Raw genomic sequence first — 18335 nt, forward strand, 5'->3', positions numbered from 1 at the left:
ATAGCTAAGTTATTTTGTGTTAAATGCCTACATATTTTGACTTCTGGAATATTGTTCTGCAAAATTTTCTCTTGTTTGCAGCAGAAGCTCAAGTGAGATTATATTAAAAAAAGAGAAACTGTGAAAATATTTGTAAAACACTTAGAATAATGCATGGCACAGAGCAGTCACTTAATAAATAACTCCCCCCCCACCCCTCTCCACCCTTCCCTAGAGGCTGATGGATTTTATGTTATCTAGATAAGATTCTTGGTACTCGAACTTTTTTTCTATGTGCCTGAAATATTTTTTCTTTGATGCGAAACTTTTAGATTTTAGCTTTGATATTCTAGGGACATTTCCTTTTGGAGTTTCTTTCAGGGGGTAGTCAGTAGTATATTTTTTTACCTTCACTTTGCCTTTTGATCCTAATAGAGCTAGACAGTTTTCATTTATAATTTCTTGAAATAGTGTTCAGGTTTTTTTTTTTAATCATGGTTTTAATGGAGTATAATAGTTATTAAATTTTCTAGACCTATTTTCCAGGTCAGTGTTATTTTTTATACCAGATATCTTACATTTTCTTCTATTTTTTTCAATCTTTTATTTTACTCTATTTTAACTTGTAGTTTCAAGGAGCCATTGGTTTGTGTTGTTCTATTCCAATTTTTGGGACCTAATTACTTCCTTAAGACTTACCAATTTCTCTTCTTAGCCGTTTATTCTCCTTCCAATAACTTCCTCCAAAGCTTTTATTTTGCTTTTTACCTTTTGTTTCATTTTGTCTAGGTATTTATGTAGTCCTTGTGGAAAATCAATTTTTCCTTTGGATCTCTACTTATCGCTGCTATGGAGTTATTCCCTCCTTTTGGGGGAGATTGAGATTTCCAAGAAATTTTTATACTAGTTTGTATTTTCTCTTATTTACCCATTTCTCATCTTTAGTTTCTAAATCAGGGTTTTGTGCCAAGAACAGACACTGCCCATTGTTGAACTTTTGGGTATGATCTGCTCTGCTTGCTCTCTCCATTAATTCTTTTGTTCCTGTGCTGACCTCCACCTCCTGGTGTTATACCTCCTTGGATCTTTGAAGTTCAGAGAGTTAGATTTTAGGGCCCTCTTTGGCATCTCAGGACAGAATGCTAGAGACTTAAGAGCCCTGGGTACCTGTGCTACTCCCAGTGCGAGTGCTTCAGGTCTCTGGTTGCCTCTGCTCCCACATGGCAGACTATACATGTTTCTGGTCCTTACGAAGGCAGCTAGGTGGTACAGGGGATAGATCACTGGGTCTGCAGTCAGGAAGATGTAGGTTCCAAACTAACCTCAGTCATTTACTAGTTGTGTGACTTTGAGCAAGTACTTAACTTCTGTTTGCATTGGTTTTCTCAACTGTAAAATGGGGACAAAAACTGCACCTACCTCTCAGGGTTATTATGAAGATCAAACAATATGATATTTGTAAAGCCCTTAGCTCATGACCCAATCAATGGTCACGGTCATTCTACCTCCCTTAAGAGTCAAACTTGGGGCAGCCAGGTGGCACAGTGGATAGAGCTCTGGCCTTGGAGTCAGAAGTACATGAGTTCAAATCCAGCCTCAGACTCTTGACACTTACTAGCTGTGTGACCCTGGGCAAGTCACTTAACCCCGATTTCCTAAGCAAAAAAAAAAAAAGAGTCAAACTCATGGTCTTTTTTAACCACTATAGGAGAGTCTCACAGGTCAGGTATGGTATTTTTATTCTTTTGCTCCCCTCCTCAGCAGGAATTTCCCTAGATCCTCTTCATACTGGAACAGCTAGAAGGGGTGATAGGATGTTGGACCTGGAGTCAGGATAAACCTGAGTTTCACTTAACTTCTCTTGGCTTCAGTCTCCTTGTCTATAAGATGGCAATAATAGCAACTACCTTATAGCAAATTAAGTAATATGTGTATGATGCTTTGTAAACCTTAGTATTTTATAAAAATATACTTTAATTATTGTTGCTATTAATACTTTTATCAGCAGCAGCAATAGCATTATCTTTATCATTATTCACATTATATTTGGGATGGATAAGTAAATCTATTTCAACTCCTTTCATAGTTTTGGCAGCTAGTGCCAGTGCCATGTAGATCACCCTAATGCTTTACCTAGCAACACTGGAAGAATGTGGTGGAACTTGGAACCTTTGCTTTCTGTCACTGTAGTGATGCCCGAAGTGTTGCCCTCCTGATGCTCATGGTACCTGCCTTACAGGGTTGTTGCAATGGGAACACTTTGCTAAAACTTAAGGGAACATACATACACAACCATTTATCAGGATCTATGCCAAGTATGGGAAGTGGATTGATATGAGTGAAGGAGGAAAGAAAGTAGATTTTATTTAAACCATTATAATTCTTGTTTTTTCTTTTTTTCTACTTAGCTCAAACATTGATGTCAAATGCCAAAAATTTCATACAGTGAGTATGTAAACAAAAGTCCACCAAATAAATGCCAACATTATTGTCAGCTAAACTGGATTCTGACTTTTGACATCATAGGCCATAGATTAGAATTTTTGGTGCCATTTTATAGTAAACTGTTTTCATTTTTTTATACTACACAATAAATTTCAAAGGTTAAAAAAAATCCAAAGTCTTAGAAATGTAGGAGCTCTTACCTTAATTACTCAGTTCATAGATCAGGGTAATTATATTTCCTTAGATTCCATGTTAATCGTAAAAAGTAATTACTGCTGCTGCCAGCTGTTAAAATATTAGACTAATTATACTCAGGATATGGAAAATAAGATTTTGACCTTTTCTTTGTTTTACTGAGTTTAAACTCTTCAGTTACTTTAGGGGAAATAAACATGGATCAGGGAGAATGATGGTTATGATGCCAGACAGGTTGACATGAAATGTAGTTTGGAGATTTCATTTTATTGTTAGTTTTTTTGTTAAAAGACTGAGGAAATAATCTGGACTTTCCTGAACAACTGGCAATGAATACTTACAGTTTGGGGCAAATCATATTTTCTATTTTTAAAGAGATTTCAATGAATTCATTTTGGATGGAAGTTTAGGAAAATCTTTCCTTAGCAACAGATCTTTTCCTTCAAACTGTCAACTACTAAAAGAAAACTGCTACACAATAATCAATCAATTAACAAACATTTATTTAATACCTATTATGCCCTAGGAGCTGCAAAGGCAAAAATGAACTTGTTCTTGCCCCTTGGGGGTTTACATTCTATTGGAGAAAGAACATTACATCATAGCTTTAGAGCTGAGAGTGACCCTAAAGACCAATCCAACTACTTCATTTAACAAATGAGGAAACTGAGGCACAAAAAAGGTTGAGTAACTTGTCTAGGGTCACACAACTAAAAAGTGTCTAAGGCATGATTTAATCTCAAATCTTCTTGACTCCAAGTCCAGCTCATCCATCCATCCATCCATCCATCCATCCATCCATCCATTATGTTATCAAACTGACTCCCATAAGTATTTGGATGGATGGATGGATGGATGGATGGAAGGATAGATGGATGAAATAAGCATTTATCAAATGCTTAGTATGTGCCAAGCATTGAGCTAAGAATTTTATGATCAGTATCTCATTTGAGGAATATGTGTAAAATATACACCAAATTAATGAAAAGTAATTTGGAGGAGAAGCCCTAGAAACCTGAGAGTTCAAGAAAGGTCCCATGTAGGAGATGGTGCTTAGCTGAGTTTTGAAGGAAACCAGGCATTCTAGGAGGTGGAAATGAAGTGGAAGTGTATTCCTAGTATGAGGGACAGCCTGTGCAATGATTTATAGCACAGACTCAATCAAATTAATCACTCATTCAAGAAATACTAATTCAAATGGGAAATGGTTAGTTTTAGCTGTGTAGAAATTCAAGATCAATAATTTCCAGCTAAAATCCATGCCAAGCATGGAGTACAGAATAAAAGTAGCACTAGAGTCAGGGATATGGATTCAGATCTGATTTTGCTACTTCATGCTTCTCTGATCTTAGACAACTCACTTTACCTCTCTCTATGATTCAGTTTCTTTTCTTTGTCAAATGCAGGGGCTGAAGTAGATGATTTTTTAAAATACCTTTCATTTCTAAAGACTAAGATTATATCTCTATCTTGCAGTGGAATTTCCTATAAATCATCCAAGTAGACAACAGGCAGAAAATATTAATAATATATTTTTCATGATGCTGAAAGAGAAACTATTTCCCTCACTTTTCTCCTCCCTATCACAAATACTTCCTTCTCTATCCCCTCCTAGCTGGGGCAGTGTTTCATCTTCAAAATAAATTCTACTTGCTGCTGCTCAGGTCTTGAGTACTAGAGACAATATGAATTGCTAGACAGCATGGAAACAGCAAATGGAATAAACTTTTTTTGGGGGGGGATGGGGGATAACAGGTGGTATTGATTTATGATTTCATCCTTTCCTTGCATGGAAACTCATTCCAATAAAGTAGACTGGCAGCTCATGTGCACCTTATAAAGTTAAGTGACCTACTCATGATTGAATAACTATTACCAGTCAGAAATAGGACATGAAACTGGGTCCTCCTGACTCCAAGACTAGCCTGTTCTCTACAACACCATTCTGTCTCTCAAAATAAAATTTATTTTTTTATTATGGACTTAACAATCACCAAATAAAATGAGCATTCATACACACACACACACACACACACACACACACAGATTAGAACAGAGGGAGAAGATTGTACGTGAAACTGTGAACTTATATTAGGTAAAACTTGCTTTTCTTTGTTTCAACATATAAATTTCTCTTTTATATGTTTTCATTGATGTCTTCTGTTTCTAATAGCATCATAGTAACCTTTAGTATCCTTTCCTCTTTCCCTCTCAGAAAGCCTTCACATATGACAAATATTATTTTTTAAAGAAGAAAAACAACACAATCAATTGGTACACTGAAGTTAAAAAGGTGGTGGGGAGACAATGTGTATGTAATACATATGGACCTCCCACCTCCATGAAGGTACAAGTTGGAGGTGTGTTCTCATATGTCTTTGAGTTATGCTTGATCTTTGTCATTTTGTTACGTTCATCATTTATTTATTTATTTATTTTGGTGTGTAGTTCTTTCCATTGTTTTCTTGGCTTTGCTTGCTTCACTCAGCATCAGTTCATATAGATTTTTTCCATACTTCTCTGTATTTGTTGTATATATATATTTTTACAGCACATTAATATGCTGTTATATTCATGTACCACAATTTGTTTAGCCATGTCTTATTGATACGTAACTACTTTGTTTCCAATTCTTCGCTATTGCAAAAAGTGCTGCTATAAATATTTGGTTGTATATGGGGACTTTCTCCTTATTGATAACTTCCTTGAGGTATAAAACCAATAATGGACATCTTAGTTATGGTAACTAAGGAGGAGAAGGAGGAGGAGGAGGAGGAGAAGGAGAAGGTATGTATAATTTCAAATTGCTTTCCAAAATGGTTGTACCATTTCACAGTTCCACCAATAATGAATTAGTGTGCTTACTATTTCACAATCTCTCCAATGTTGACCAATACATTTTTTGTTGTATTTTCCAATTTGAAGGATATAAGGTGAGATCTCAGGGTTTTTTTTAATTTACATTCCTCTTATTATTAGAGATTTGGAGCTGTCTTTCATGTGATTATGAATATTTTGTAATTCTTTTGAGAGCTATTTGTTCATGTCCTTTGACCATTTATCTATTGGGGAATGGCTACTCATTAATTGTTTAAATATCTTAGATATCAAACAAAAATAAGGAATGCTTCACAAATTTGTAAGTCATCTTTGCATGGGAGCCATGCTGATCTTCTCTATATCATTATAATTTTAGTGCATGTGCTGCCAAAGCAAGAACTTGGCATCTAACATTCAAAGCTGTCCTATTTGTTTGAGATTCCTTCTGGCCCTCCTTCTGTTCCCTTCCAAGCAAAACTTTGGCAAATAGACACCTGTCATCTCACATGTTATTTCTAGAGCTCTGTATGGAAATGGGCTCTGCATGGTAATTCCATCCAGATCATAGGAGATGCTTATGCTCCTTTTATTAATAGGACAGCCCAGGAAAAGCTTTGGATGCTCTGAGTACCTGACAGAAAACTCTGCCTGAGAGAAAGCTCTAAATGAAGAAGTAGGCAGGTTCACTAACAGAAGGCAACTTAGTTGACACTACCAGCAGTACCTAAATTGCAGACAACAGTGACCACCCTAGAATAAAGTAATGTAACCACCTTTGTGGAAATGGCTCAGGAAGGATACTAATATGAAGAAATTCTTCACAGAGGAGCAATCTCAATGGGGATATTGCTAATAGAAATGAGTTTATTTGAAAGTAATATAAGACAGCATAAAATTAATGAAATCATGAAATTTCAGAGTTGGAAAGAACATCAAAAATCACTTAATTCTTTTCATAGCAGAGACATGAATCCCTCTCAGAAAGAAACCAGAATGAGAGCCTTGTTTTCCCTCCTGTCCCCTTACACTTTTAAAATTATTTATTCTAAGACCCTTTCATGCTGGGCTTTGGGAGAGTTGATTGCAAATCAGAATGAGACCTTCTTAGAAAACTTGACCCACCAATGCCCTGTGGTTGGCATTCATATCACTAGCATTCTGAGTTGTGTCAGTTCTACTTCTCTCCAGGGGTGCTAATACTGGTTTCAGGCAGGCCACCCTCATTTTAGTTTGCTCAGGAGAGCAGGCTTCCATTACATGGTCCCACTGGTTTGTGTGATTGAGAGACTACAAGAAATTAAGGCTTGGTTCTAAGTAGCAGGTCCAAGGACTAACTCCATCAATGCAGATCTCAATCCATTTTTAACTTAGCAGATGGTTGTTGAGAGCAATTGTAAAGATTAACAATATGTAGATAAGACTGATTTTGTTTAATATAAATAAATACAACATTTCTTGATGGAGTCTATGAAAAAGCTATGATTTGAGATTGGAATCAAAAAGCTTCCACGGGCAGCATCCATATGAACTCAACCAGCATGTCAACAAAGAACTGAATGAGGTCTGGATTTGTTTGCACAGATGGATAAATTAATAATAGCAATTCAAGATCAGGTTGTTGCCACCAGACATTAAGGAAATATTATCTTTAAGAACATTGGATTTATTGCTCAATGCAGATATTGTAAGGATATGATAGAAACTGTGCAACATTTCATTGCAGGCTGCAGGAACTTATTACCTAGCAAATAAGTTAGTAAGTTAGTAAGACATGACCACATAGCCAGAATTATACATCAAAAGCTTGCAATCTTTCACATACTAACAGACAAACGAACCTCCTACCACAAACCTAGACCTCAAAATGTCCTTGAAAATTTAGCAAATAAACTATCTTAGAAAAAGAGCATTATCACAGACATAACTGTTACCTGTGATTTCCATACATAACATTAATCCAAAAAAAATTTAAATGGCATTTCAATAAATGTTGCTATACTGAATATTTAATCTCCCAACTACCTGAAATGAGAAACTTTCAGGATAGGAATATTTAGTGGAAGAAAGTAAAACCGTGGGGCAACATGATGACGTGTATGCCATCCTTTCTGCTACTAGAATTGTCTCAAAGATGCTTTTAATGAGCCTAAAGAAAATAAGCTTATGTCCCAATGGTTTCTTTTTTAATTATAAAAAGCAGTTATTTATCTTTCATAATAGGCCAGAGTACATTAAAGACAAAAGAATGATGGCAGATTAGCCACCTGGCTCAGGTATATTTCTTGATCAACTCCATTGAACTAAGCTGAGAAAAATGAACAGCAATAATAATAATAATAGCTGAACTTCATGTATCATTTTAAATATGCCTTATGCCATTTTCTTAGGTTTTCTTGAAGTCCTGTTGAAATCCAATAATTAACTCCTCGTGGTTATCTAACAGGGGCTCCATGGTTCAACTAGATGGGAGTAGAACTCAGGAGACATCACCAACTTCCAGAAGACTGATGGGTCGTGTTAACACAATACAGCTGACAAAGTGCTCCCCTAAAAACAACCCTGGGAAATAGGTAGAAACTATTATACAAATATGGAAACAGAATCTGAGAGAGTTAAGTGACTTATTTACCATCATAATGGTAGTAAGTGATCAAGTTAGGACTTGACCTTCAATCTGCCTCTAAGTCTAATATTTTTTTCCCATCATTCTGCTCTACCTCTTATGAAATATAATCAAATTTGCTTCATAGTGAAGCAGGTAATATACATCAGAAAACATGCTTATTAAAGGACTAATTTAAGAGGGAAGGTTAAGAAAAAAAAATTTTAAGTTCACTACCTAAAGTAGCTAACATTTATATAGTACTTACTATATGCCAAGCCCTGTGCTAAGTGCTTTACAATTATTGTCCCATTTGATCCTCCCAACAACCCTCTGAGGTAGGTGCTATTATTATCCTCATTTTACAAATGAAAAAAACTGAGGCTGAAAGAGGATAAGTGACTTACCTAGGGTCACCCAGCTAGTAAGTGTCTGAGGCTGAATTTGAACTCAAGTTTTTCCTGACTCTGGGCTGGGCACTCTATCACTGCACCACCTACCTTCCTTAAAAAAAAAAGACAATTATATGTCTGATCTTATAACATAGAATTTTAGAGGCAAGAGATATTAAAGACTGTTTAATTCAACTCTCCCACTTTACTGATGAGAAAAATAAGATACAAAGATGTTAAATGACATATCTAAAGCTGCAACAGTTAGTGGTAAAGCTGGGGTTAGAACCCCTTCCAGCCTTGCTGGAGCCATTTCCAAAACACCATGTGGTCTTCTTAGATTTCAAAATGAAAATTCTTCTTGTCAGCCTCTGAAAATGGATGTGATTATAAATATTCAATACATTACAATACATGTACCAGACTAAAGCTGTTTAGCACTGAGAGACCATATGATCCATTGGATACTGAGCTGGGCTTGGAATTGGGAAAATCTAGGTTCTAATCTGAAGTTTAATAGTTGTGTTTTTGTAGGCAAGTAACTTAACCTCTTTGGGTCTCAGTATTCTCTTCCACAATTTGATGATAATATTACCTGTAGCATCTAACTCATAGGGTTATTATAAAGATCAAAGGAAATAATAAGTATATAATATAATTAGTAAAGCCCTATATAAATGTAAGTTATTACAACTATACATATGTACATTTATATATGTCAAAAGCTACAAATGTGAATTTAAAATATAATGTGTAAATATGCCTATATATGTCTATATATATATTATATATATATATAATATATATATATATAACGTGCTTTTATAAGGGCTAGCAAGTTGGAACAAAATCTAGCAAGATACATTTAATTTCAGATTGAAAAAACCTGTGCATGAAAAATAATTGTTGAAACCTTTCAAATAGTAATGCTTTCAATATCCCTGCACATGTTACAAATAGAGGTGGTGCTTACAATCATTTTCAGATAATGGAAAGGGGGAAAATAACTAGTCAAGTCTGTCATTCTTATGGCATGGTATTTGTCTGATCAAGGAGATGAGAACCTTAGGAACATTTCTGCCATCATTCTCCCTCCTTTTCTTCATGCTCTTCTTTTCTCTCTCCTCCCCAACCCTCTCCTAGCATCACCAGGAAACAAGGACTCTTCATTTATCTTTGTGAAGATTGGAGTTACTCAGCCTAAAACATTAGACTTTTTGGAGGGAAAAGCATCAAAGCAAAAAATTAAAATAACACTCGAATAGACCTAAGAGAGGATAAATATGCTATCACAAACATTAAGTTTTTAGGAAACATTGGCTTTAGAGAGTTGGCCTTATTTTATAGACTACTATAGATAAAAATTGAATACACAATACAAAGCATGTTGTGTTTTTGACAAGAGGATTTTAGGATGTCTTAAGAAGCATGTTGTGGGATAATTTTTTTCCTTTGTCTTCTGTTAGTTAACAGAATAAATATAGGAAAAGAAACTTATTGATTATCCCAAAAGAAAATGCATTTCCAGTCAGAAGGCAATAGATCATTAAATATAATAATAAGTATTTAGGATCATAGGATTATAGATTTAGAATTATATACAGATTTAGAACTTCACGGGACCTTAGTGGACATTTAATCACCTCATTTTCCACCTGTCAAAACTGAGGATCAGAAAGGTAAAGTAATTTGTCCAAGGTCATATAGGCAGTGGAAAACCAGAATTGCAACTGAGGTCTTCTGACTCCAGATTCAGGCTCCTTATGCCACTTTTATGACAAATAAGGTATAATCTGAATACACATTTTTTGTTCATAGGATTTAGAATAGGAAGGGACCTTGGACATCATATAATCCAATCCTCTTGTTTTACAATAACAAAACTCATGTCCAATGAGTGACTTGACCAAATTCACGAAGGTAGTAACTAGCTGAGGTAGGCATTGAACTCAGGCCTTCTAATTCTAAATACAGCACTATGGTACTGGTCTCATAGGGCGTATGGGTTGTTCAAGGAGGACTAGCACCTCTGGTATGAGGGCTTGCCAAGACCTTTTCAGGGATGTTCATCTACCTTTGGTTTCTATCTGTCACTCAACTCTCACCTGCAGTTCAAAAAAGCTGTAGCATGCACAATGGCCACATCCCAGTAAAATCTCTCAGTAGATGGGCTAAACCAGGTTAAGGGTAAGCATGTGAAGACTTCACCCAGCAGAATGGGTAGACGAGAACAATTTGTTCTAACGGCCACGAAGGTGATTGAAGCAGGCACTGTGGGGCACTTAGAGCTTGGTCAGACATCAAAGACACCAAGGTCATCCACTGCATCCTGGGCTATCACTAGTTATTGTGACTTTTGTCTTGCAACTGGAATTTGATGACTGGAAGATAGAGTGAGGCTGATAACTTTATGCAACTCTGCCTCACTTAAATACAATTCACATGCAAGTTAAGACATCACCCTGTGATGTCACTGGTCCTCTTCAAAAAAGGAAGGGCAAAAAACAAACTGCTCTCCACAAATATATTGTGCACATGCATCTCCTGTTCTTTAAACACCATTTTGGAAGAGGTCTCAGTAAACAAAAATTTATAACATTAGATTTTGTCTTTCTTTCTTTCTACAATGAGTATCCTATCCAGTCAGAGTGTCGATCAATATAGCAATCAGGGAGAGCGGAATTGAGACAACATACTATTAATTGGATGATTTACCTAATATATTTTGATTGTAGTAATGGATAGGAATTAGTGCTGGGCAAGGACCTTAGAAATTGAGTACAACCTCCTGATTTTGCAGATGAGGAAACTGAGACATGGAGAAAATATATGATGACCAACATTAAATAGGTAGTAGGACACAGAATTCAAACCCAAGCCTTTTGGCTCTGAATCTAGGTCTTCTACTAAACTGCAAAATGTTTACAAGGACCAGAAAACAAAACATTCCCCAATCTTTAGGTTATTTTCAAAATTTTCAAAAATTTAGGTAGTAAAGCCTAGCTGTGAAACTGAAATTTATGCAAAGTTAGGATTGAAGGGTTTTGTCATAAATATCTACTGAGAAGTTAAGCTGGAGGCTAAGTCAGATTCATTTTTATTGATGACTAAGGTCTATACTTCTAATATCTCATACATTCATGTCTTGAAAAAAATATATGAGCGGTTTCATGCAATCTCTCCCTAAAACTGGGAAAATAATTTAACATATAAAATACAATGATAGGGAAGCAGCAACTCCATCTTTCCTTAGAAAAAGACACCATTATAATTAGTTCTATTGAATTACAGAGTGAGGTGTGAACAAAGTTCTTTAAATAACTTCTGACCACCATAACAAATTTCATCTAAATCTATTAAAATGGTGGGGGGAGGAGGAGGTTGAGTTGATTTGAAAAGCTTTATTTTGTTGGCTGACTTCTCATTTAAAAAAAAAAACAAGCTGAATCATAAGTCACCTTTTAGGCATATCTCAAATCAGTCACAACCTTCAAAAGTTATTGGATAAGAATTAAACAGTGAAAAACTCATGAGTCAGATTTAAAACAGAGACCCTATTTTATTAACTTTGTAAAGGAGAAGATACTCTTTACTTATGAACTCTGTCACAAGTGAGAATAGATAATAGATATAGGGGATGTACCCTTCAGCACTGGGCTCCAGGGGACTGCCCCAAGGATTTATGATTGGCATTGTAATTTTATCCTTTAACATTTTTATCAGTGACTTTTATAAAGTTCAGATGGGAGGCTTATCAAATTTGCAAACAAACCTGGAAAGTAAAGAAAAAAAAAACATTGAATGATAGTCAAGATTCAAAAATATTTTGACAGGTTACAATACCTGACCACAAAGCTGGTTAGTTTAAAGGGAATTCTTCAGCTATAGGTTTGGACTAGAAGGCCTCTGAGGTCTCCTCCAATTCTGAAATTTGTGATTAGATGCATCTGAATAAAGAAAAGTATTTCACTTACCATATAGTTTCAAAGTTCCAAATATTATTTCAAAAAACAAAACAAAACAAAAATAAAATCAGCCTAAACAAATTCATGCTACTAGCAACCAAAAGTAACACTATTCATCAACCATAGCATGGAATTCTTTTTCCCATTATGGGGATGTGTTTCAGTCATTCACCTGGTTTCCTTGTGACCAATGATCTATATTCCTGTGAAAAAACTGGCTTTATTACAAGTATGTGAATGGTTCAGCACTCTATCTCTACCATAAAACAACAACAACAACAGCAACAAAAACCAAACAATTTATGCATAAAACCTAATGGGAAGCAGTAATTTTGTACAAAGGGCACTATAACTAGTTCTGTGAACTATACATTAAAGTGTGAATAATGCCATCCCATCTTTAAGTAACTTTTGACCTTCTTTTCAAAAGAACTGTGCTGTTGTTTAAGTTCAATGCTCTAAATTGGAATTAAACCCATAACCTTGTTTTTATTCTCATCATATTCCAACTCTTACAGCTTATCAAATAAGCCCCTAAGATAAGCTAAGGCTCACAGTCACTACTGTTTGCATCCTGATTCCTGTTCAACCCTACTTTGATCCCCAGTGAGATAAATGTTGTTCGTCCTTTGTTTGAAGAGCACTGAAAATATCACAGGGTGATGACTTGCACATAAATTGGATTTAAGAGAGGCAGAGTCGCTCAAAGTTGTCAGCCTCACTCTCTCTTCCTGAGTCATCAAAGTCCAGTGGCAGGACAAAAGTCAAAATGACTGGCCATAGTCTGGGAGTAGTATGACAGTAGATGACTTTAATATCTTCTATGTCTAACCAAATTCTAAGTGCTTCACAGTGTCCACTTCAGTCACCTTCATGGCTGTTGGGACAAATTGTTCTCATCTGCCCATCCCACTCAGGAAAGTTTTCACATGCTTGGGGTAGCCATTCCCCTAACTTACCAACAAGTTTGAGGCTTGTCCATCATAGGAAGCTGATGAGGGGTGGGAGACACCACTGGGGCAGACAAAGCAACAGAGAAGAGGATAAAAGCCAAAAAAGATGAGGCCTTCTGTTCATTGGGACAGATTTGTGAACTAGGAAACTAACTTTACACATGAATGAATCAATCAATCAATTAATGAAAAAGGTGGATGTGGTTACTATATACAAAGCATTGTGCTAAGTACTAGGTACCAAATAGAAAAGGAAATCAGTTCATGTTCTCAAGGAACTCATTCTAATAAAAGAAAACAACCCATATAGGAGGGTTCAGCTGCAGGGCAGATCAAAAAGACAGGATGCAGCAGCAAAGCAGATGGTAATCCATTTTCCTTAGTGTCATTGACATTAATAAAACACTTGACTATTATTAAGTAGTAACATTACCAAAGTATAGTAAAGATCATTTATAAGTTTCAATCCTTATTGACCTCAAAATAAACCTGTAACACAATACTGTGGGTAAACATCCAAATGATTTATTGACATTGGTTTATAGCTTGTAAAAATCAAAGCAAAAGCTTTATAATGTGAAAATAATTTGACTTTCCTCTCCCCTCAGAGTACAGTATAACAACAAATGAGGACAGTGATCTATTTTTTTTTTCATCTCAACCATGGTCTATTGAACATAGAAGAAGTAGCCCAGTGATACACACACAGCTGGTTGTTTAACATTTACCAGCACATCACTACCTAGACCATATCCTCTTTCAGGGTTATGTGATGCTTTAGTGGCCATGAGACAATGGTTAGCAGTCCCTCTGTCCAAAAGAAGTCACTCCTTTTTTCCTTCTCCTTTACTATAACAAACTCCTTCCATATGCAGGAGAAAATACAATTCACTTTGTTTTTGCCAAGTCTGGAGGCCTTACTTTTAAATGACCATAACAAAATGCTTATTAAATTCCCCGAAAATAAATATGCATAAAAAAAATTAGGTCGAAGTAGCCATATGTGGAACTAGAAAATTTATTTTCAGTGAGAAACAATCTCATAAAGGTATGTCTGAAATAGCAAATCCTCTAGTACCAAGCCTGCTTTTTAATAAAAGTCAGTGTGAGAGATAATATAAAATGCATCCTTGTTAAAAAAGCTGAAATGCATTACAAATGCATTTCAGTTTCTCATTGATATCATACTTCATTAGCAAGATTTAGCAATGACCTAAGGCTTTTTATTTTTATTTTATCATCATTTTTTCCTTACTAAAAGAAGAAATGAAACTTTTTCCATGTACCTAAAAAAACACAATTTTATGAAGAATGAATCAGTATTTACATATATATTTAGTACAGTGTTTCAAGGATGAAAAAAGGGAAGTATTCTATATACACTAATGGTAACTCAGATTTATTGCCATGAATTCACTGACCAGGAATTAATTTTGTGGTATTGAAAGTTATACTGTTGTTGTTGTTGTTTTAACATGGAAGAGAAGGAAAGGGAGAAAGAATGAGAAAGATAGAGAAAGAAGGAAGGAAGGCAGGAAGGAAGGAAAGAAAGAAGGAAGGAAGGAAGGAAGAAGAAAATACATCAGAGTATGACAGAAATGGAACAAATTTAAATAATATTATTAGGAAGGAATATCCTTTGTATAAGGAGAAATGTTTTGGGGTATTTTGAACCCTCTTTGGTGATTAATTTATGAATGATTACACACAGAATACATAATTATGATATAGTAGGTTGGTGGTCAAGCAGTTATTATATAGTATGATGGGAAGATGATAGAGTCAGAAGGTCTCAATTATAATTGTGTATCTTCCACAAAATGGTTGTATGCCATTAAGTATGTGACTAAAAGTAATAATAATTACAATTAACATTTATATAGCGCTTTAAAGTTAAAGCATTATTGTCACAGCAAACAAACAGTAGTGCAATTGCTATCACCCCCATTTTACAGAGGAGGAAACTGAGGATCAGAGAATTAAATGGCAAGGCACATAACTAGAAAAAGTCAGATCTAGGCTTTGAACCTAGTCCTTCTAATTATAAGCCCAGTGCTTTTCCCATTACTCTTTACAAAAATTCTCTGTGCCTCAGCTGACTCATTTATAACATGGAGATAAAAACACCTATCTCATGTAGTTGTTAAGAAAGATCAATTGAAATCATTGATGTAAAAACATTTTAAAGTGCTACACAAATGTAAGGGTATTATAAATTAAAAATGAGGATCAATATGACTTACAATAAGAAACTAGCTTTGGTGATAACTACAAAGATTTCTTAAAATATCAAATGTTACTGGCAATGAAATGGATTTCCTATGGGACTCAATACATGCTCATCTGAAGGAAATATCTAGTTTGATGGTTTTAACTTAGGATAATTAGAAGAAAGAAAATACAGCTAAACTGTAGCTAAGTTCATTAGCTGATGTTGGTCACATCCTTGGATCTGAGCCTAGGGAATGCCTATGACGTAGAAAAGTTTTAGCGAGTAATCCTAACACTGTTTATTGTGAATTATCAAAGAAAGGTAAAAACCTGAAACCAAATCCATTCCTTCAATTACAAAGTTTGAAAATAGAATTGCTGAAAATTTCAGACCTCTCCCACATATAATCATGCTTTGTAAAAGTTATAAACTCTATTTTTTCCCATTTAACAAAAATAAACAGAAAACTGGAGAAATAGCAAAAGGAATTTTTTAACAATTAAGAAATTTAGGATGAAGGCTTTTAAGGGATTTGTGCCTGATTATGTTCCATTTCAGGGTGATTTTATGAGGTTCTAGAAAATTGGACAATATAAATTTACTCGTAGAATTATACATAAAATACACAAGGGAAGAAATGTATGTGTAAATTTCACAAATTAGTCCCTAAATTACGATGAAACTTTTAAAGGGAGAGGATATTAATTTCTGGCCACAGGTTTTTCTTTTAAAGTCATAAGGTCAAACTCGTTATCTCTCCTGAGTTTTTAATATTCTATGTATGTCAGTCAAGTTACTCTGGGGGATGATTGTAATGACAGTTGATTTGAGCATTAGATGATTCTCAGAAGACAAATATAAAGCATCTTTTTTCAGGTAATATTTCCATTCAATTTTCAAGTGGTTTCAGTTATTTCTCATTATTGCAGGTGTTAGTCATTTTGGAAGATTCCTATAAGAAAACAAAAGCATAAGAGAGGGAGATGAAACAAAAAAATTCACATTAGAAAAAAATAGTCTATTCTTAAAGTTGATTCTTAAGAAAAATATTTGGGGAATGCATTATCAGAAATGGGTTTGGGGATATCCATGAATAAACTGAGTGCCTCTATATCTTTGCATAAAAGGTTCCCCTTGTCTGGAATGCACTTCTCATCATCAACTCATATCACCCTAAGCTTCCTTCAAAGCATAATTCAGGTACTATCTTCTACACAGGCCTTTTTTCATCTCTCAGTTATTATAATCTCTCCTTCTTGTAGCGTTGTATAATCACAGAATACTATTTTACAAAGAATTTAAGAATCATCCAGGAGCAATGGAGTGGTATATTGTGAACATCAGTAGATTGCAACACATTACAAATGAGGAATTACATAAGGGAAATGGCATGCCATCAAAGTAAAATAAAGGCTGCCATCAAAGGAATGTTTAACCTGAGGAAAAAAATGGGTCAATCATATAATGAAAACGATAGACAACCAATGGATAGCTCAAATGCTCCACTGATATCCATGCAGTGTCAAGAGAATTTTTTTTTAAAAGCTAGAACATAATAGTAAGGAAATGATTGGGTACTTCCTAGCAAAGGAATTGGTCATCACAAAGAATCAACATGATTTTCTGAAGAAAAAACCATGGCAGATTAACCTTATTTCCTTTTATTGACAGCATTACTAAGCCAGAATATCAACGGAATGTGGTCTCTCATGATCTATTTGTGGATATGATGGAGAGATGCAGGGTAGATGATAGCACAGTGTAAAGGATTTGGAAGTACATAGTTGAATGAATATATCCAAAGATTCACCATTAATTGTTCAATGTCAACATGGAGGATCTTTGGAAGTCCCCAGTAGAGTGCCCAAGGGATCTCTGTTGGGCCGGTATTGTTTAATATTTTTATCGGTGACAAAAGTGTAAATGGCATGTTTATCAAATTTGCAGAGGACACAAAGCTGGAAAGGAGAGAATCAGGATTGCAGAGTTTAGATTCTGAAGGATCCAAATAGAATAAGATAAAATTTAATAGTAATAAATATAAATCATTACATTTTGGTTCATAAAATCATATTCATAACTATAAGATAGAAGAGATGTTTAGAAAGCAGTTTGTCTGAAAAAGGTCAGAGGATGTGACTGAGCCATAAGCTCCATAGAAGTCAAGTATGATATGCCCCCTAGGAAGTGAATGCCATCTTAGCCTGCAATAGGAAAAGCATAGTGTCCAGGACTGGGAAGGTGATCATCCCCCTACACTCTGCCCTGGTCAGACCACATATAGCATATTTAGTCACATTTTAGGAAATATTTTGATAATCTTAAGGGCATCAACAGAAAAAGTGACAATAAGTTTCTGAAAGTCTAAAATTCCAAGCCATATGAGCATCACATTCGAAGGAACTAGGATGTTTTTAGCCTTGAACTTAGACATGATAGCCATTTTTAAGTATTTGAAGGACTAATATCTGGAAGAGTCTTTAGACTTCTTCTCCCTGACCCCACAGGACAGAACTAAGAAGGTAGACTTTTCAAAGAGGCAAATTTGGACAAGATAGTAGAAAGAACTTAATTAGAGCTCTCCAAAGTGAAATATAATAATAATAATAATAATAAATATGAGAACAATTTGTTCCAATGGCCAAGAAGGAGGCTGAAGTAAGCATTGTGAAGTGCCTATAGCTTGGTCAGATATTGAAATGCCAAGGTCATCTACTGCATCTGAAGCTATCATCAGTCATTTTGACTTTTGTCTTGTCATTGGACTTTGAT

The 18335-nt window shown here is 35.2% G+C and overlaps 1 protein-coding gene and 1 non-coding gene across 3 annotated transcripts in view; both read right to left on the bottom strand.

The window, feature by feature from the left end:
• Window positions 1–5732: 5732 nt before the first annotated feature.
• On the bottom strand, window positions 5733–5835 carry LOC114033233. Its single transcript, XR_003567940.1, has one exon. It is a non-coding gene; the product is annotated as a U6 spliceosomal RNA (small nuclear RNA).
• A 9077-nt stretch (window positions 5836–14912) lies between these two features.
• Window positions 14913–18335, bottom strand: part of THEMIS (thymocyte selection associated) — a 216115-nt gene continuing 212692 nt past the window's right edge. For both annotated transcript variants that reach the window (XM_027848527.1, XM_027848526.1), the window contains one exon: window positions 14913–16515. In XM_027848527.1, the coding sequence (XP_027704328.1) occupies window positions 16474–16515 (42 nt within the window). In that variant the 3' untranslated portion in view covers window positions 14913–16473. The remainder of the gene's footprint in view (window positions 16516–18335) is intronic.

The sequence above is a fragment of the Vombatus ursinus genome, unplaced genomic scaffold, assembly GCF_900497805.2.
Source record: "Vombatus ursinus unplaced genomic scaffold, bare-nosed wombat genome assembly UNPS02006779.1, whole genome shotgun sequence".
In the NCBI taxonomy this organism is placed as follows: Eukaryota; Metazoa; Chordata; class Mammalia; order Diprotodontia; family Vombatidae; genus Vombatus; species Vombatus ursinus.